The sequence below is a fragment of the Notamacropus eugenii genome, chromosome 7, assembly GCF_028372415.1.
Source record: "Notamacropus eugenii isolate mMacEug1 chromosome 7, mMacEug1.pri_v2, whole genome shotgun sequence".
In the NCBI taxonomy this organism is placed as follows: domain Eukaryota; kingdom Metazoa; phylum Chordata; class Mammalia; order Diprotodontia; family Macropodidae; genus Notamacropus; species Notamacropus eugenii.
Window position 1 is genome coordinate 53,210,756 of NC_092878.1, and position 20,313 is coordinate 53,231,068.

Here is a 20,313-nt window from a genome sequence, read left to right on the forward strand (position 1 = left end):
GATACATAGATGTTATTTTGAAGGTTACTGTATCCAGATTGCTCTTACCCACTTGCCATAAACTGCAAGTCCAGCCCTCTACAAATCTCCTTCAGTTTGTTACTTTCTTTCCCAGATGAGATTGTATCCATAGCTTTTTTGACAAACCATTTGGTTAAACTATAACAAAGGAGGAATTAGGGGTAACTAGCCAAGACTTGAGGCAAAGTAATAAACTGCTGGGAGGACCCATCTGGGCCTGAAACTGCCGCACACCTGGGGCTGGGGAATTGTTTTCACAGATACCACAAGGGTAACAGTTACTTCACTGCTCTGTGGTTTCTTGAAGCTTCTGCCTACACAGAAAACTCCATGAGCCCGTAGCTTCCTCATAGTGACCACAGAAAAGCTTTGTTTACTTAAAAATTATTATATAATTATAAAATTATAAAAATTATTATATAAAAGTCCATCAACTCACTTCCAAAACTCTGAAATTCATTAGTTGACTCTTTTCTCAGTAATGACAAAGTAAGTTATTTATTAGCCCCTGAGAAAAACAGTTGAAAAGCAGTTAGCTGAAGGTATTTAATCAATCATAATTTCTAAATGAGTACACTTTCCATCTACTTGAATTTTTTTTCTTTGACTCCCAGTGAATTGGTGATACCACGTAGGGTACATGAAAAATTCTGGCCTGCATCTTAATGTGGGGGGAAAATATTCTCTTTGTACTTTATTTCCTGCCACAGAACAAATAATGATGTGTGAAGTTTCAGCTGAGTGCAGTGGTTGTGGTCACAAGATGAGGGAGTGTAAAAAAAAGTCAATTGTCTTCAGGTGGTCCTTTGAGTCTGATTATTCTCCAGCTCTATACATTATCTCTATTGTACTTCTAGACATCTTCCTAAATTCAAATCTGGCCTTAGACGCTTACTGGCTGTGTGACTCTGGCCAAGTCACTTAACCCTGTTTGCCTCAGTTTCCTCATCTGTAAAATGAGCTGGAGAAGGAGATGGCAAACCATTCCAACATCTTTGCCAAGAAAACCCCAAATAGGGTCATGGATAATTCAACATGATTGAAATAACTGAACAACAACTTCTAGACCAGGACTTCATTGCTATTTTTAACAAGAGTACTGTAACGATAATTCATGCAAAAGATTTTTTTATTAAACTAAGGCTTCTAGACCCAATTTAGTAATAGAGGCCATTGGTTAGAGATAGCCAGTGGACTGGAAAACACATTTCCCAGTGCCAGAGTCATTAAAAGTAATCAGTTCTCCATAGATGCCTATTCTGTGGTGATGGATCCACCAATGCTAGGGCTAGGGGCAGCTCCTCTTCAGTTTTATTTGCTGAATTGTCTCAGTGCATTCATGACCAGTTTTCCTGGGAAAATGGCTATCATTCTCAGAGGTACCAAGGATGACAGAGGGAACTACAGTTTCCTTCTTCCTATCTCTAGTTCCAAAATAAGCATAGATGTAAAGTTAGCTGTTGTGTAATGGAAAGAGTGTGGGATTTAGAATCAAAAGACCTGGACTCAAACGTCTGCTTTACTACTCACCACCCCAAATCAGTTAACCCCTTTGAGGAGATTAAATAATCTCTAAGATTCCTTCTAACTCTAAATCCTATGATCCCATAGGGTCTGAAGAGCTTTTATTCTGAGTCTGCCCCATTTTCAGTCATGTAAGCTCTTCCCCTCTCTCCAGTTTTGAAGTTTTCATTATGCTCCCACACTCCTACCAAAATCCCATGACCAAGGAGTGCTATCCCTTTAAGAAGAGAACAGTGTGTGGGCCTGGGAATCTTTAAATAGCTGGGAGCCAAGGAGGCTCTGGCCCTAGAACAGGTGTTGCCATGGCTCAATGTAGCCGAAATCTCATTGACAGCCAGGCTGTAAGTGCTAAGGGAAGAATAAAGTCACTCTAGATTTCTAACGTAAAATCTCTCTTAATTTCTTCTTGGGGATGTTGGTTTCACTACCTCTTTTTATGCTAGTAGAGAAGTACCAGTGACTTCTGTACTGCCTTCTCCTTCCTCTAATAACTTCTTAGTATTCCTTGGACTGGTGAGAGGTGTAGTGGGTAGAGAGCTGCCCTCGGAGCCAGGAAGACCTAGTTTCGTGACAAATACTGGTTGAATGACCTTGAGCAGATCACCTAACTTTTTAGTGCTCTAGGGCACTCTCACTTTCTAAGACTAATATAAGTTGCAGAAAAGGTGCTGACCTATATTGGTAGAGGGAGTTTTCTTGTCCAAGAGTTCCCTATATAAATTTAATTGAGGTCCATTTCCTATGGGGAACTTAAGTTGGTGGATTGGAGTGTAAAGCTTTTTCCAGCCCCTTTTCCCCTGCCTTTCCCCTTCCCCTTCCCTCTCTCCCTTTCCCTTTCCCTCTAGGTTTTGAACTCGGTCTTCCTGACTCCAGGACTAATGTAGCACTTTCTTTTCCTTCTGCCCTGGGGATATGGTTTAGTGATCAACCGAGACTAAGCTATTGCTGTCCTTTTGGGAGAGTTAAACTGTTTCCTCTCAGTCTGGACTCTCTTGGGGATGGGACCTGATGGGTAGGGGTTTAGTTTAACCCTCTCAGGTGGAAAAAGGATGTTCCTAAGGGCCTGCTCTGTAACAGGTCTTAGAGGATTATCTTTTGGATAATGAGAATCTATCCATGGAAGAAATGGCAGTTGGGTCAGCCAACCCACTTGGCAAAATGGATTGTAGCACAGGTATGCTGGGAGAGACATGATGTTGAGATGAAAAGCTGGGAGGGAAGTACAGAACTTACTAGGAGGAAAAGGATTGTGGGGCAGCTGGAAATGATACCCAATTAAAATGGCAACATAAAGGGTGGGGAACAACATAAGGTGTGGGGAAGAGACGAGTGAGAATCCTTATTTAGAAAGAAGGCAACAAAGATATTTGCAGCCAGTCAGGTTTAGTATATTTTAAGAGAGAATAATGTGGGCCTGTTTATATGCATGGGACATTCAGAGGAAGGGGTGATCTCCATAATGCAAAGTATTTTGTGTATAAGGGATATTAAGGATAGTTTAAAGTCAGAAGGCAAGCTGGGAAGAAGATATGCAGGAAGCAGTTTGTTTAGCCTAGGACATAATGAGCTTCCTCAATGAGAGTTCTGGGCTGCCCTTTCTCCAGACTCAAACTTAATGGAGCAAGGACCAGGCAAACCCTTTGGTCCCCAGATCCCTGAGAAGGCTGGCAGAACCCACGAGGAAGATGACATTGAGGAAGAAGAGGAAAAAGAGGAAGAGAAGGAAGAGAATGAGTTGGGAGATCCAGCAGTACTCAGTGCCATCCATAGTGCCCAGGTGCTATAGGGGAAAGGATCTTGTGCTCTCTCCACACTCCCTCTTGTTCCCACCCTCTCAGTCTCAAGTATTGTCCTGACTTCAAGTAATAATATTTTTCTTAGGGTTTAAGAAGCTATTTCCACCTAATTTTGACACTACCCTTCCCCCCCAATCCATTTTTGTGGCATGTTTTGCTTCCTGTAGTTAATAAAGATGAAATGTATAGGGGGAGGAAAGATGGCACAGATTTCCCAAAGAGGAAATAAGGCTCTTCAGACTCTATGGAAATTCCCTAAGTCTCTTCCAGCCTGTTTCTGCATTGCCCATCTTGCTCCCTGCTTAGGAGGATAAACCTAGGTCAATTTGACGACTTTTTATTCAAAGAAACTACCCACATAGTCCTCTTAAAGGAAGAAGGATGGTTCCTTTGAAATGAACTCAACATGAAGACCAGTGGGAGCAATGAGTGGTGGGCTAGCCTCTCAGCCCCTTTATACCCTTAGAAGGTGGGCTAGACCTTTGCAGAGGATAACATAAAAGACCCAAATAAGTCTAGGTTTTATCCTTACTATAGAGAGGACACAGTGGCTCTCCAAGACTCAAGGCCTCCAACATACCTGGCATGTCTCCAGTATCCTTGCACTTTCTGTGTCAGGTAAGTCAGCTACGTTCTTAACCTTCCAAAAGAGTTGGCTAAGTATTGGAAAGAATGAAAATCTAAAACATGTTCAACTGCTCCCTGTTTCTGTAGAACTGAGTCTCCTCTGATTCCTGCTCTAGAGAATAACAGTTAAATTGGGTGACACACCAATGAGTGTACAGCAATGACAATCATCCCTCTTTCCTATTCCCAGTTGTTTATGACTACAATGAGTTGAGCTAGTTTGCGGTGAGGTGTGTCTACTGAAATTAGGAGAAGAGAGTCCTGATCCTAATCTCATTTCTCTGTCTTATCCATTTCTACACTAGATTTAATGTCCAAAAGGGGAACCCTTGGATTTAACAACATTGGACTTAATAGTAGAAAGAGAGACCCCTTCAATTAGAGTGATGGGATATTATCACCTAGGAGGAAGAGGACCTGGTAGAAATACTTGGAGAAACAATAGAGGAAAGAAGCCCGGGAAAGAGTAGGATATCAGGCTATGCTGAACAAACGATAAAGCAGACCGTATAAGACAGAGGTAGGGAAAGAAAGAAAGGAAGTGAAAAAAGCCATGCTCCTCTTGTTGGATAAAGAGGGGGAACAAAAAAGGATCTTGAAACTGGGAAGTCATACAGAAGTGACATAGACAGCAGTTGACTCACTGAGGTTAGTGACAAGAAAAGGGAATAATCGTATGAATGGATTGTCTTATGTTGCTGGGTTTGCTATATTAGTGTTAGGAAAGTTTATCTACAAATGATCATCAAGACCCTATTTCATCCACACAAAAAAGATAAGTAGAATGGCATGTGGAATACCTTCCTGCTATTGACTTTTTTCCTAATTACCTTGAGCCTTAAAAAAAATGGTATTTAAATTCCCAGGAGGGAATTTATATATAAATATAAAATAAATATATTTAAATGGTGTATAAATTCCCAAAAGAGAATGCTGTTTGAGATGTAAAGGGTTAAGTAACACTTTTTAGGGAAAAAGAATTACATGAGGTAGATTTGCAAGTTAAAAAAAAAAAAGCTACCTAAGAGATGAAGTGAATAGGAGAAAGGTTGGTAGATTGGGGATGGAGGTACTTGGTCCAATGAGACCCTTCTTTCATAAGTCTTTTCATTCCTTCCTCAGACGATGGACTATTTGTCGCCAGTCTCTTTTCAGTCTACATTTCCTAATGCCAGTTCTCCAGCCCCACACTTTGGACCTCAGCTGCCCTCACCAGATCCATCTCTCTTCTACAGCCCACCAGCATCATGTCCCCCAAGGTTCAGGTACTTTAGATTCTGGAACTGCCAGAACTTTGGATATGTCCTTTCCATGACTAATTCTTAGGAGTATTAGCTGTGGAGGGCTAAGACCACTGTATCCTTTGAAAAAAGAATCAGACTTAAAGCTAGAAAAGGAACTTGAAGATCTTTTCTAAACCTCTTAGTTCATGAGGCTTAGAGAAACAGTGACTTGTCCAAGTTTACATGGCTAATAAATTGTTGGCAGATCTGGGGTTCAAACTTGGGTTTTCTGAATCCCAATCTAGTGTTTTTTTTTTTTTCAAACAATTGTACTGTCTCCCTAGGAAGAACCATAAGGGCCATATCTTGAAAAGGGACTATGAGTCCCACTGAATTAAGACTGGGATGGGTCCATGTAGGAAGGTAGGAATAGGGGAATGGGAAGTTGTGTCAGAGCTCTTGACCTTTTCTGAGAGATCTTAAAATCCTATTTTAAAAACTGTCTCTTATGCTTTGTATGGTTTTTCTCATTTGTTATAATTCCTCTATGCAAAATAACAAATGTGAAAATGTGTTTAATGTATGTGTGGAGCTCAAATAAGATTGCATGCCATCTCGGGCAGGGAGGAGAAGAAAATTTAAAACACATGGAAGTGCATGTTGAAAACTGAAAACAAATCAATTAATAAATTTGGAGGAAAAAAATTGTCTCTACAGAGACAACTGTCTCTGCTCTTAAAGCAGAGGTGCTTAGCCTTATTTATATCATACATATAGCAGTCTGGTAAAGCCTATGGACCCCTCCTCAGAATAATGTATTTAAGTGCAAAAATATAAAAGATTACAAAGGACACCAATTACATTGAAATGGTTTTTGTCAAAATATTAAATTTAAAACAAAAAGTTCACAGACCCCATGTAAAGATCCCTTATCTTAAAGGAAGTTTTGATAAATACAATCACAGTCAAACTATTGGGTAAATATCAGGAGAGGGGAGCTAAGAACTTGTTTGCTACCTTATCTGAGTTTCTTCATAGCCTCCCCAGTAACTGGACCCAGCTGCATCCCCAGCATCAACGGATCTTGCAGAAGCAGCAGGAGGAGCAACAGTGTGGCCATAAACGCCAGAGGTAACATTAGGCCGAATGCAGGAGTAAAAGATTTGGTTGAAAGTGGGCTATTTCCCCATGAGGGGGAATATGGAGCCAGAATGCCTGCATGAATTGGAGTCTCCCACCTTTGTCATCCCTGTCCCTGGCCCCATCCTTCCCAGTGAGTTCTCTTCCATTCCCAGCCTCTCTTTTGGGAGAGTGAAGGGGAAATAAAAGAGGCCCAGACATCAAAAGAATGCTCTTCCTCACTTAAAGTCCCCGTGTTGGGAAACTGTGGTCCCAGAAGCCAGACCCCTATGCTGGTCTCATGAATCAAAGGGAGAAAGACTGGGTGATCAAGGTACAGATGGTTCAGCTGCAAAGTGAGAACCCCCAGCTGGATGACTACTACTACCAGGTAAGCTCCCCAATTGTGTGGCAGTGCAGTGGCAAGAATACTAGATTTGTAGACGGTAGAGAACCAGATTCATGTCCTGGCTTTTCCACTTATTATCTGTGTGACTTTGGGTAAATCACAAGGCCCCTCTCTGGACTTCAGTTTCCTCACATATAAAATTAAGGGACTGGATTAGATCATCTTCTAAAGTTCCTTCTAGCTCTAAATTTATGATCCTCTGATCTTCTAAGGTAAGGATTAAACAGGTATAGCCCAGACCTCATGGTACCATCTTGGGTATGACCTCTTTGTTTCCTCATAGCAGAAGTTCTTAGCCTGGGATCCATGGACTCCAAAGATTACAAGGGGTCTATAGACTTGGATGGGGAAAACATATTTTTATTTTCACTAACTTCTACCTGAAGTTTAGCACTTTCTTCGATCATGAGGGTAAGCAATGAGCCACAGTCATGTTAGTAGTACCTATGACTTTGACAGCAATAGAAATCAGGTCTTTTCATATGTTGTATTACAGTTGTTGTAGATATCTTGAAATATTATTTCTGTCCTTTACTATTTTGAAATTACTATAGTTGTTAGAACTGCCATTAGGTCAGATTATATTTCAATATAATTGGTTTCCTTTGTAACCTCAATTTATCTTATTAATTTAAAAACATTATTCTGAGAAGGTATCCATAGGTTTCACCAAACTATCAAAGGAGTTCACAATATCAAAAAAAGCTTGAGAACTCTTGCCTTATAACATCTAATTGCCACATTTTTGATTGATAATCCTTCAATCCATTGCACATCAACCCCATCCCTCCTCCCCAAGCTGACTTAGTTTGTAAGTGAATGAAAGTCAAGAGGTGTGTCATCTCAAAATCCCAAAGCTAAATCTTGGAATGTGGCCTCCACCATTGCTCTGACCTCTTTGGGTTGGCTAAGCAAGAGTCTCTACAAAATTAAATCACTTTCTGGTACTCAGTGAACTGCTTAGGTGGTAGCAAACAATGGTACCCCTCCCCTTTTCTTCTGGGAAAGTCCAGCCCTCTTCTTGCCCAAAATTACTACATTGTCTCCTCTAATTTCCCTAACCTCAAAATCAAGACCTCTGTCTTTTCCCCATTCCCATTCACTCTGAGTTCTTCCTTTCTTTGTCTGGATTGAGTTCTCACTTACTCATTTACATTTTTCATGCTAAAAGGAACTCTGCCTCTTTGGAATGGAATGGAAGGAAATGTTTTGACCCACTTGCTTCCCAGATATGGAACATAGCCCTGTGCCTCTGTTTTCCTTTCCATCCTTCTGCATGTCCTTCCCACCCTCCCCTTGCTCTCAGGAATATTACCAAAAGCTAGAGAGAAAACAGGCAGATGAGGAGCTGCTTGGGAGAAGGGGCAGGCTGGAATCGCCTAAGTTGGTGACACCTTACATTCATAAGGCAGAGGACTATGAATCAGGTAGGAGTGGAACTTGCCACTTTGGATAGGGTATACTTGTGAATAAACTGAGTGAGAGCAGGGCAGTAGGTCTCACCCTGCTTTTCTTTCCAGTGGTTCGTATCGAAGGTTCCCTAGGCCAGGTGGCGGTTTCTACCTGTTTCGGTCCCCGAAGAGCCATTGATGCAGTGTCACATGGTTCACAGGAGCAGGTAGGCTTGTTATGTACCTATAGCTTCTCCTTTTGTCTATTTTATTTTAATGTTAGGTGAGTCCTAGTGTTACTCAGGTGCTTAAACTGAGTTCAAAAGTCAGGCCAAACGCTAAAATTGAGCTTCCTGCTCAGATTTTACTTAAGGTCTTTTTGATTTCTAGAAATCGGATCAGTAGCCAGTATCCTTTTCTCCCCAGGATACAGCTATAAATAATCAGAAGCTTCAAGTACTATATCGAATTGAGAAGGTAAGACCCCTTATTTTAGTCCTTTACTAGCTCATAAGGGATGAATCCATAGGCTTTAAACAAATGCTCCATCAGATATTTCTAAACCAGAGAACAGAATCTGCCTTTTCTCTGATTTCCCTTCCTAGTGAAATCTAGAGGTTCATCTATGGCTTTGCTCTGGTGGTTATAGCTCCACTGATGCTGGTGTCTATGGAGAATCTGGGGGAGAGAAGGTTACCTGCAGGATGGCAGGTGTTCAGCAGATTTATACTTCTCCTTCCTTCCAGATGTTCCTTCAGCTGTTGAAACTGGAGGAAAAGCAGAAGGGTGTGCTACCAAAGTCCTATTTCTATGAGCTACAGAGAAAACCTCTAGAGAAAATCTACCAGGCGTTGACGACTGTTGATCAGGACAATTCAGAGTGAGTTCATTTGACACACACCACGCCCCCATTGACCCTGGCACCTATAGGATAGTCAGAGTAGGTATTAGTCTCATTCTGGGGGAAACTATACTTAGTTCATTTCTCTAGAACAGCCGTGCAGAACCTGCCTTGAGGTCGCAGTTCTAACAACTATGATAATTTTGAAATAGAAGCTTGGATTCAGCCAAAGGGCTTTACCTGAAGACCTCAAGGCCACTGGTTCCCCACCCCTGCTTTAGAATATCTTTGTTGACATAATCATTTCTATAACCCTGAGGTACTTGGCTCTGAATCTTCACTCTGCTACTTATGAACGTTGGGATCTTGGGCCCCATCTTCCTCCTCTGCCAAATAAAGAAGTTGGACTAGAGGATCATTCAGGTCCCATCTAGCTCTCAATTCTGTGATCCAATCTCACTTGCAGGGAGGCAGCAGATGGACTCCTACAAGTCCTATCAGTGAGGAAAGGAAAGGTCCTTGTAGCCCGGCTACTACCACTTCTTCCACGGGATCAGGCAGTCCACCTTGTCCTATCAATCACCAGTCACTTGCCCTTCCTAATTCGAAGGGATACAGCTGATCAGGTACAGTGGGGTTGGGCAGAGGCCTAACCTATCAGAGGCTGGTGCTGATACTGTCTTTTGGGGGGCTCTCCCAAAGAAAGACTCCCATGGATCTGTATTTTTCCATGCTATATACCATAGCCCATTTATACCTTTTTATACCACACAATTCTTATCCATGTCTCCATTAGTTCTCCAGAGGGGACCCACCTCGTAGGCTAAGGGCTTTCATCCAGACCTTATGAAAAGACAAGGCAGCAGCAATTTATTCACCTGTGTTATTTAGTTCCTTTCATGAATCAAGGAGTTTGGAAATATAAAGCATATGCTATATCATCTAGACAAAAATACAAATTCTGATATGATGGACATAGCCAAGACACGCAGTGATGTCTACATATTTGTAATTGTGGGACTTGGGTAGGGGGGTCATGTTTGTAGGCATTAAGCCCCAAGTCTTCTTTCCTTTCACGCATTATGGAAGAAGTGGGCTTGGGGGGTGGGGTAGGATGGGTGGAGGACCACATTAGAATGATAACAGAATTGAGCTGAATGACATCTGGAATGGTAGCCAGCATGACCTGACCATAAAGAGCCAATAGGAAGGATATAAAGGAGCAAAATGGAGGACAAGTTAGAATGAGTTTATTCATGGAACTCTTCATTTTGAAATGGTATCTGGCCTTTTCCCTTACCTATAGGCCCTTCATATGCTATTCAAGCCCCTGGGAAATTGTATCAATCTCTTGGCCTTTAGTGAGCTTCTCCATGGGCTTCAAGGACTGATGGTACTACAACCTGGATCCCAAGAGCGGTCAATCACTGCAGTCCTTCAGAACCAGGTATTGTGGCCTATAAGGCCAGAGAGATTTGCCTGAACATAGGTCACTTCTAATCTGGGTGACTAGATCCCATTTAAGGAAACACCTCAGTACCCCAGCAGTGTGCTCACAAATGGAATACTTATAATAGAAAGAGATGTCTTCTAGGTACTTTCCACAAACTTCTCTATTCCACTAGTAAGTCACACTTACTAGCAGTGTGACCCTGGCCTAGGCCCTCCGAGTTTCCTCATCTGCAAAATGGGAACAAAATAGCACTTACCTCCCGGGGTGGTTGTAAGGATAAAATGAGATGTCTGTAAAGTGCTTTGCAAACCTTAAGGCACTATATTATCTAGCCCTCTTGGAGGAAAAGATCAGAACTTCTTCAGTCCGTGGAAATTCTGTCTATCCCCACAGAGGTTAAATTTCTTTAGAGAGAAAACTTCCCTCAAGTTAGGTGAAGGAAGCAAGGCCTGGAGAGTCACCAAATACCCAATGTTGTTTATTTATTACCCTTTGCTCCATTTCTTACAGTTTGGGATCTCCTTGCTTTACTCACTTCTGAGCCACGGGGAACAGCTGGTGTCCTTGAATTGTTCCCTGAAGCAGCACAGCAGCAGTGATCTTGCAGCTTGGTGAGATAGCACCCAGACAGAGCTGCTTCTTTAGCTTCATGTTATCTTTGTGCTGGTTTGGATAAGATTTCCCCTGACCAAACATTCTCTAGTATGAGGAAAGAAGGAAAGAGGTTTGAGTGAGTTCAAGATGGTTTATCTTTGGTATCTCAAGGATCCTACTAGTTTGGTTCAGTAAGGTCTGTTTTGTTGCAGCTAATTAAGATACTAGGAGTAGGCAGTAGTCTTAAGGCATCTGTTGGCACCTGAGAACTTGGAATTTTCTCTGAGAATGGGTGGCACAGGCTTGTCCCTTTTTTATTCCCCAAGCATATCAGGCTCTGGTTATCTCTACCTTACTCTGAGCTTTCTTTCCTCTGTAGGTCAGACATGGTGGTTCTGATTGCCTGGGAGATATCCCACATGTCCACTGCTTCTCTGGCAGAACCACTTGTTGTCCCCAGCAACCTCCTCTCCCTGTTCTGCCGATATGTGGACAAACAAAGAGCACAGCAATTAGAAGCCAAAATGGAGTAAGTGGGGAATGAAAAGACATAATAACCCTTGTTTCAACCTTATCCCAGTTTATTCCATTTCCCTTCATATCTCATTTCTCCGGAGTTTAATAAGAGCCAGGGACACTTGGCTTTGGGGTAGAGTTCTGGAGCACAGTGTCTCAGCTCTTCTACCTCTGTTCTATTGTTTCCATTATCTTCCAAACTACAACTTGACAACAGGAAAAGATACTTAAATCACAGACATCACTGTTCCCCAGTGGTTTCTTGAGTTGGCAGGCATTTTATTTGGTTCTAGCAAGGATCCTAGACACTTAGTATAAATGTTAAAGACTAAACTTTTGCCTCCCAGGAATTTAACCTAATGAGAAGTTTATGTAAGTTGTATTTAGGGTTCTTATGGTTGCTCCAGAATTTGAGTTAGTGGGCCAAAGACTGTACACAGCTGCTTTTGGTTTTGTTTTTTTGTTTTCGCAGCTATGCCCCAGTGGCTACCGACCTGACTTGTTTGGGAAAGTTATCCTGCCCACCTCCATACCAGTTTGTTAGGGCTGAAGTAGAAGAAGGGTAAATTCCCTGAAGGAGCTGTGCCCTTGGCAATCATATGAGGGCTTTTTTGATTTTCCTCAGTAGATGCAGTGGGGACCCCAGGTTTCTTTACCCTTCTCCTACTGCGTACAGAAACCTAGAATCTTCAGGAAGGGGAGGGCTGGCAGTGCATGATTCCAATTAAAGTACTCATATAAAACTCGAACAAGTGGTTGCTGAAATATTGCTTTGATATAAAAGTCATGTTTTGCCTTCCCATTTCCAAAAATAGCTTCTTCCCTTTTCCTTCCAAACATCTTTACTAGGAACAAATGAGGTGTAGGTCTTTTTGTTAAATAAATGGGAATAGTAAAGGGGTCTCTCTCAATAGAGTAAGAATGCTATGTGTCCTGCCAGGCAACAAAATGAGGTATTTTTCTTAGTGATCATCTTTTTGCCTGGGTCTAACTATGAGCCTTCTTTCATTCATAGAGAGGTCATTTCCCTAACAATCATGAAATGGGTAAAACGGTTTGATAAATACTATAGGTCCTAGGATCTTGAAGTTTTTCTTTTATAAACAATGGGATGGAAGAATTTCTCCCCGCCTTCTACCAAATATCTTTTATTAATAACAAGAGCTAATATTTACAGAGTGCTTTAAGATTTGCAAAATACTTTGTCACAACAACCGCTAATTATCACCCCTAGGAGTAGGTGCTATTATTATTTCCTTTTTATAGATGAGGAAACTGAGGCAGGAGGTTAAATCTGGTGCCTAAGGTCAGATTTGAACTTGAGTCTTTCTGACTGGAATACACCATCTAACTACTTCTATTTAAAGGGTCTTCCTTCCCTCTTTACTCTGACTCTGGTTTCATTAACTATGAGTATTTCAATTCATTTATACCTCTGTATAATTCTGTCCATAATGTCTTCCAAAGAGTATTTACCCAGTGGTCTCAAGGCCTTCCTTTTACATCTTGTAATAGTCTTCATTCAGGAATCAGTTATCTTTGTTCCAGAACTGATATCTCACCCTTTCTCAACAATGTTATTTCTTAGATACCTTTTATATAACATCTGTGCAAGTTATTGTTCATACTATTCTGAAGCCTGATATCTGCCATGCATCTCTTCATGTCTTCTGGGTCACCTATAACTTTAATTCTTCAGATGTTACGATGGTGAATGTGAAGCTACAATCCCTACACTATACTGTAGCCCTTCCACTACCTGGGAGAAAAATTTAATTCGTATTGAGTGTAATGGGAGTTTCTCTCTTCTGGACCCCCACAATTTACCTGGCTGATGTAACTTTCACATGGAAGATGCTTTGGAGAGTGCATTATGTGCTAGACATCCCAAAACAATATACTCTCAGGAGGGATGTTAAGACATAGGCTGATGTATTTATACTAATTCTATTTAACCTAACTAGTGAAGCCCATTGTAGAATGAAAGATATGCCGTGTGTGTGTGTGTGTGTGTGTGTGTGTGTGTACGTGTACGTGTACATAAGTGTATTTTTAAAAAAATATCCTGGAAACTAAGATGGGAATTTTGGGAAAACTGCTCTATTTCTCTCCTGTTCTCATTCTTGCTAATTTGAACCTTTACATTAACCAACTAATACTTTTTGCCCTGATTTATTATCCTTAAAATCTTTATCTTTATTCTGTCTGCTTTGCCTGTTTTTTTTCCCCTCACATTTACTGACAAATGTGAGTCTCTTCAAAGAATTTATCCTATTTCCACTTTAAATTTGACATTTGCAAAGTCACACTCAACATACTTTGGGGGGGACCATCTATCCTTGAACTATTTACAGTCCTATCTATCTACCCATGTTATTTAACAGTAAAAAGTTCATCTGTCATTAATGACTTTGTCAGAAAATAGCCTGCACTGAAGACCAGAAACTGAGCCGGGTGGTTAGGGAGATAGAAAAGTCAGTACAATGGAGCTTATCGTTAAGCAAAAGTACTATGACATACATACACATGGAGCAAGATCAGTGTCTAGCAAATATTCAACGTAATTTATCTGAGACAATTTTTTACCATTTTCTGTTATCTCTTTTTTCCATCACAGAGGCTGGAGCTGGAAGTAATCTTAGAAGCCTTTATTTTACAAAGTACCTGCACTCAGACCCTCCGGGTGACTTTTCCAAAGTCATACAAGTGGTAGATGCCAGGTCCTCTGACTCCATTTAATAGAAAAACAACACAAGCTTTGGAATTGGAGGACCTCAGCTCAGATTCCTGCTGTTACCTTACCTTAGGAAAGCCCCACTCCAAGGGTTCCCTATTTCTCCTGCCCTATCTTTGAACACTTCTTCGTTTGATCTTGGATTATGGTTATTTGTATAACCTGTTTTGTCAAGTTCTAGAGCAGGGATTCTGAACTGGAGAGTCCACAGAAAGATTTCACGGGTGGGTGGGGAAGTGTCGATGAAGTTGCATTTTATTTTGTTTTTTAAAAAACATTCTGAAAGGGGGGGGAGGGTATCTTCAGGCTTCACCAGATTGCAAAGGGGCCCACCATACTAAAAAGGTTAAGAGCTAGGTGTCTGTCTAGATGACAAGACTGGCCCTCCGGCCCGCCAGGTACATTCTCGCTGTCAGCATGGTGCTCTCCTCCCGCACTGGCAGAGCTGAGAAGAAAAATGAAAGGTTACCAAGGCCTTCAAGTGTTATCTAGGGGCGGGGTGGTGGTGCTGGGGGTGGAGCGCAGCCCTGGAGTCAGTGACCCGAGTTCAAATTCTGCCTCAGACGCTCGTGAGGGGCGTGACCCTGGACAAGTCAATTCACCCTGTCTGCCTCAGTTTCCTCATCTGTAAAATGAGCTGGAGAAGGCGATGGCAAACCCCTCCAGTATCTTAACCAGAAAACCCCAAATGCAATCACGGAGAATCAGACACGGCTGAAAGTTTGGGAAAACCCCCCAGATTTGATGTTAGTCTGCAGGAGAGCTAGGAGCTCTCATTATCCCCGTTCTTCTCAGCAAGAAACCGAGGCCTGCAGCCCAAGTTTGTCGCTAAGTTCCAGGGTCACGCTCTTTCCAGGCCTCTTCCTCGAGGCCTGGGTCCTCCCCCGGAAGCTGGATTCCCTAGAGGGCGGCGGTCTCTACCGGGAATCGGCTCGCGTTCCAGGAAAAGGCCGGTTGAAAACAACAAAAGTGGGTGGCGCCCGTGGTGCTACTGCGCATGCTCACCTTGGCGAGGCCGGCCAGCCCGTCTCCAGGCGGGCACGCGGGACTCAGCTGACCGACTGGAAGGGAAGGGAGTTACTTTAGCAAGATGGCAGCGCAAGCGGGGGCCGGAAGTGGATGCGACGGTGCCGCTCCCCCGACCCAGGCTATGGAGAGGGTGCTGCCTATGTTGTTGGTGCCGGTTCCCGCCGAGGCCAGAGACAGGCTGGGGCCCCGGGCCCGGCTACACCGGGAGCAAGAGGCGCTGGGCAGCCTCACGGCCTCGGGCAGCCTCCAGCTTCTGTCGTTAGCGCCCGGCGGCCGCGGCGGAACGGGCTGCAGCCTCGCGGGCCCCTTCCGACAGTAAGTTGGGGACCCCAGGCCCGTCTCCCGGCCTCCCTCCAGACCCCCGGCCCTCAGGCTCCTCCCGAACCCTTCAGTGTGCCTTGACTCGAGACTTCCACCGGGCCTGATAGAATAGAAGCTCTTGGAGGGTAGGGATTGGTACGGAGTAGGCGCCAAATAAATGCTTGTTGATCGATTCCGTGCCAGGAAGACGGGCTGAAGGAGAAGTAGGCGTCCTGGGACACCCCCATCCCCAACGCACACTGCCCCCTCCCAGCTCTCACCTCCCGCATTTCCTCTTTTGAGGGGAGCAGGGTTAGAGCTGAACCTTTTTTTTAATCTTCTGGCAGTTTCGGGGGTTCTTGCTGCTCCCACTCGTTGTGAATCATTTTGCCAGAAGCCGCGAAGAGGCTCCCCCGGAAGCCAGCTCAGATTTAATTCCGTTCCAAATCGTTGATTAAACACCCTTTCGACTCCTATAGGAAAATAGGTCCTGCCTTCAAGCAGTTTGTATTCCTAAAGGGCGATATTGGTCCTCCTCCAGAACCAGGTCTTTTCCACTGAACCACGATGAAATACGTAATAAAGTTTTAAATACATACAAAGTAATTTTTAACCATGTTAAAAGACTGAAGTTTGACTTCTGTTTCTTCTCCCTCTCCCATGTTAGTCAGTTTCCATTTTTATTGCTACAATGTGTTATCTTTAATGATTATCTTGTCAGTCACTAGTCAGCTCATTCGTAAAGAAGCATCAGGTTGTGCAGTCATGAAGACAAAGGCTCCACTCTCACCTTTGAAATTGCTTTGTGATTGGGCAGCTCACTTATTTACTTATTCCCAGTTCTGCTGAGGGGGATCTGTCTATGAAGTTGCATTTTATTTTGTTTTTTAAAAACATTCTGAAAGGGGGGGTCTTCAGGCTTCACCAGACGGCAGAGGGGCCCACCATACTAAAAAAGGTTAAGAGCCTTTCTTTCATTCCTTCAATGAGAATTTATTTTTTGTAATCAGTGTTCTGTGCTTTGAAGGATACCAAAGAATCTGGAGGGGAAATAGCTATCTAGCTTGGCATCTTATATACACCTAGCACTGTAGCAGAAAATACTGTCTCAGGTGATACCATGACACGCAAGTCATGTATAATATTTACAAAGAGACCACCTTGAAAAGAATAGTCCTTTTTACGCCAGCATCAGTTACAGGGGACAAGAGGGTAGAGAAATTATTTAAAAAACTTGATAAGGCCCTCCAAATTGTATCAAGATATTTTAATATTTGGTAAGTTCAGTGTAAAGATGGGCATAGGGGAGGAAAGTGAAAAATATTTTGAAAAACATGGTTTAGGAGTAAGAAACAACAAACAAAAACAAACCTCAGTTTCTCTTGTCTGTAAAATGGGGATGCCTCAGGGGGTTGTTGTAAGAGATTCATGTAAAGTGCTCCAAAAACCACAAAAGTGCTAAATAAATGTTAGCAATTATCATTAAAAAAAAAAAAGAAAAAGAAAATACTGTATCAGAATAGGAGAAGGACTAGGGAAAACTTATGAGAATAGTGGAATTACGAACAAGATTTTATAATAATGAACCATTCCTCCAAGTGTAGCAAAAAGTATTTCAGGGGTGTGTCATTATTTCATCCACACAGATCTGGCCAGTATTGCTTACACCCACCTAGATTCTGACTCATCTGTATTTTAAATTAACAATCAATATGGGTTCCTGTAGGCAACCAGGTGGCTAATTTAAGATCTGTAAGCTTCAGAGATTTTCTTACAGGATCATTCTTTAAGTCTTTCTAACTTAGTAGGACCTGCTAGAGCTTGGGAACTTGGAGAGGAAGACTTTAGTGGAAATAACAGTCATGTAAAAATGTATATATCTAAAAAAAATTCTTAATGGAGAAGCAACAAATGAAAATTTTACAAGTCTGAATCCAGTCTTAACATTCATGCTGTGTTTTGGGGAACGTCCTGTCTGTCAAAGGGAGATGTGATTTTTCCGTATGCTAGACTCATTTCATTGTTTTCAAATGTTAGAACTTTTATTATTATGGATTTATTTTTAATGGTGGTATCATATATTTCATTATCTTTATCTTTCAAAGATGGGTAGTAGCATTAAAGATTAGGGAGCTATTCTCTGTGATCCACATAGACTTCTTCCTCCTTCCCTCAACCCTTCCCTTAACCCTGTTGTTAACAGCTTCACTAAATAAACTCAGCATTCTATGGTTTTCTTTAGCTTTGTATGGGAGAATTCCCAAACCAGTGACCCACCAACAGACAAGCCTAAACTTCTGACCCTCGGTGAAAATAATGAACTCTGTGTCCATGAGTTCAAGATGAAGAATGGAAAATGTGATATCACCACATTATGTAGCTGCAGTGGGGAGATGTTAAAAAAGCTAATTGAAGACAAAAACTTTAGTAAGTATGTCCCGGCTCTCTATCGATGCATATGTAAATTTGTGAAAATGACCATGAAATTTTGTCCCTTACAGTTATGGGTACGCTCAGTTAGCCTTGGTCCAGCTAGATTGCTGCCCAGAGCAGACAGTAGTAGACTCAGGCCAGACATTTTTGAAGTAATAGCAAGAGTGCTGAGCTTCGTTGAATGAGACCTGGGTTTGAATCATAGCACTGACACTAAACATGTGACTACAGGTTGTTTTATGTCTCTGAGGCTCATTTTCCTCCCCTGTAAAATGGCGTTAATGATATTTATACTGTCTACCACATAGAGTTTTTGTGAACTTTAAAGCACTCGTGTTACAGATTACTGAGAACAAGGAGGTTTTGAGCCTACATCCTCATATTCCAGATACTCTTTCCATTGCACCATGTTGCCCTTAGGTTCATATCTTAACTCCACTGCTTACTGTCAGTGTGACCTTGGGCAAGTCACTTATTTTTTTCTAGGTCTCTGTTTCCTCACATGTCAGACTTCATCTGATATTTAAATTTGTGATCTTAGAGAAGTTGAGGCCTCTTATAAACAGAAGGACTAATAAATGAAGACAATTAGCAAATAAGTGTTTAAAGGTAATATATTTGCATTCCTGATCTCTACAATTCTTTCCACTCTGAAACAAATTCTGTGGTGCTATGCTTGCTTCCATGTGCTGCCATGCTGCTCGATTACAGGCGTTAAGTAAGGGGAAAGAGTGCTTTATCATTCCCCGTGGTCTTCTGCAAATGTATGGCCACTGAGTGACTGAGTAATAACGATAGTGGCCAAATGCATGAACGCTGATACTATGAGCATTTAATATGTCACTTTTAAATTTTACAAAGCACTTTACATATCTCATGTGATCCTCACAACGACCCAGTGTGAGGTAAGTGCTCTTATTATTGCCCTCATTTTGCTGATGAGGAAACTGAGCCTTGGGGAGGCTTACTTGGGGTCATGTAACTAGCAGATACCTGAGGAGGGTTTGAACTCAGAGGTTCCTAACTGCAAGTCCAGCGCTCGGTCCTCTCTGCCAGATTGACATGATGAATGTAGATATTCAGTTTGCCTCAAATGGGTGAAATCTGAATCAAACTTCTCGCCAAAGTAGAATTGTCATGAAATTTGTTTCGTTTTTTGTCTGTTTTTTCACAAACCCAAAATGTTAATAAGCTTAAAAACTGAGTTTGAATAAATAACTTTCTGTTTTTCAGGAATTTCTTCTTTATCATGCCTGAGAATTCTGTCATTTCAAAACACCTCATCGTTGCTGCTCATCAACAAATGTATTATCCTACACCTTGCATTTCCTGGAAGGGATGCTGAGGTCAAAACCCTCAGCTGCTACACTCTGGCCTTACCTCCACAGTCTTTGGAAAGGATAATTGATGCACAGCTTTGCAGAGGGTTTCTTTTTGTTTTAGATAGTTCTGGCTGGATCTGTATCCTTGTTACTGGAAATAGCCTTTGCATAGGAAGGAAAAGAATATTCTGAAAGGTGATTCATTTTTTTAAGCATTTGAGATAGTAGCATGGTAGTGCACTCTACAGCAGAACTATGGACTATTAGCAAAACTCTATTGAAATTTCAAAAAAATGGTATTCTTTCTGCCTGCATAAACTTGTGATTGATTTTCTGAATTCTGGAAACTATTTTTATGCTTTAGTTACACTTGTTTGTATCCAGACTGAGTTTTAAAAGATGCTACAACCTGCTGGGCGAACCTCATTTTTATTATGAGGTAGTTAACTATTAATGGAGAATATCACCAATATGACAGATTTTTTTACTATCTCCACATCACTCTCCTGATATCTTTCTCAGTTCACACTTTTTTCCTTCTATCATCAATGAATGTCATTTTGGAGAACAGAACATCAGCCTTTATAGCTTCATCATGTCTTATGTTTTGGATGGTTAATTAGATTTAAAGCAGATATTTTCTTTAACTTGGGCCCGAAGACATTTTTGATGCTGTAGATGGCACGTATCTTGCTTACGTGGATCTAACCCTTTACCAGGCTGATCTTTGTGATGAGGAGCAACAGCAGCCAGCTGATGTGTCTTCATTTACTACCGTGAAGGTGTCTCAGGAACTAGATGTGGTTGTGGTAATCAGCTCCTCCACCTCTGCAATTGCTGTTGACTTAAATATCTATTTCAGGTAGGTGGATTAAGATTTCCTTCTCTTTTTTGAGGCACATTGTAGTCATGGTTGCTGTAGGGTCAGCCCAGTTTGATTTGATTGCAAATCCTCAGTGACTTTTTATTCTTTGTGACTCT

General features: G+C 41.8%; 2 protein-coding genes and 1 long non-coding RNA gene across 6 annotated transcripts in view; 2 read left to right on the top strand and 1 right to left on the bottom strand.

Moving 5' to 3' along the window:
• Positions 1-1,790: 1,790 nt before the first annotated feature.
• PATL2 (PAT1 homolog 2) lies at positions 1,791-14,873 on the top strand. 2 transcript variants are annotated; one of them, XM_072625552.1, is made up of 16 exons: positions 1,791-1,886; positions 2,623-2,719; positions 3,150-3,322; positions 3,879-3,959; positions 5,091-5,233; positions 6,230-6,322; positions 6,560-6,701; positions 8,026-8,146; positions 8,240-8,337; positions 8,537-8,587; positions 8,857-8,990; positions 9,418-9,577; positions 10,258-10,398; positions 10,915-11,015; positions 11,378-11,527; positions 14,132-14,873. In XM_072625552.1, exons 1-16 carry the CDS (start codon positions 1,848-1,850, stop codon positions 14,148-14,150), a joined length of 1,743 nt encoding a protein of 580 aa, XP_072481653.1. In that variant the 5' UTR covers positions 1,791-1,847; the 3' UTR covers positions 14,151-14,873. The 2 variants fall into 2 exon arrangements, with proteins under 2 accessions (XP_072481653.1, XP_072481652.1); XM_072625551.1 differs by lacking the exon at positions 14,132-14,873 and adding an exon at positions 11,987-12,263.
• LOC140515003 (uncharacterized) lies at positions 14,486-16,024 on the bottom strand. The gene is made up of 3 exons (XR_011970800.1): positions 15,859-16,024; positions 15,254-15,309; positions 14,486-14,693 (listed from the first exon to the last, which is right to left on the bottom strand). It is a non-coding gene; the product is annotated as an uncharacterized lncRNA (long non-coding RNA).
• Positions 15,242-20,313, top strand: part of SPG11 (SPG11 vesicle trafficking associated, spatacsin) — a 72,988-nt gene continuing 67,916 nt past the window's right edge. For all 3 annotated transcript variants that reach the window (XR_011970798.1, XM_072625549.1, XM_072625550.1), the window contains exons 1-4: positions 15,242-15,592; positions 17,820-18,004; positions 19,244-19,471; positions 19,993-20,194. Coding sequence is in view for 2 of the 3 variants with exons in the window: in XM_072625549.1 (XP_072481650.1) it covers positions 15,339-15,592; positions 17,820-18,004; positions 19,244-19,471; positions 19,993-20,194 (869 nt within the window). In the remaining variant the exon portion in view is untranslated. The remainder of the gene's footprint in view (positions 15,593-17,819; positions 18,005-19,243; positions 19,472-19,992; positions 20,195-20,313) is intronic.

Excerpts from the sequence above, each read along its gene's own strand:
- PATL2 (XM_072625551.1), top strand. The coding sequence starts at position 1,848 with ATGGCTCAATGTAGCCGAAATCTCATTGACAGCCAGGCT. Across the intron at positions 8,147-8,239 it reads GGCAGAGGACTATGAATCAG|TGGTTCGTATCGAAGGTTCC; the intron begins GTAGGAGTGGAA and ends TTTTCTTTCCAG. Across the intron at positions 11,016-11,377 it reads AGCAGTGATCTTGCAGCTTG|GTCAGACATGGTGGTTCTGA; the intron begins GTGAGATAGCAC and ends TTTCCTCTGTAG.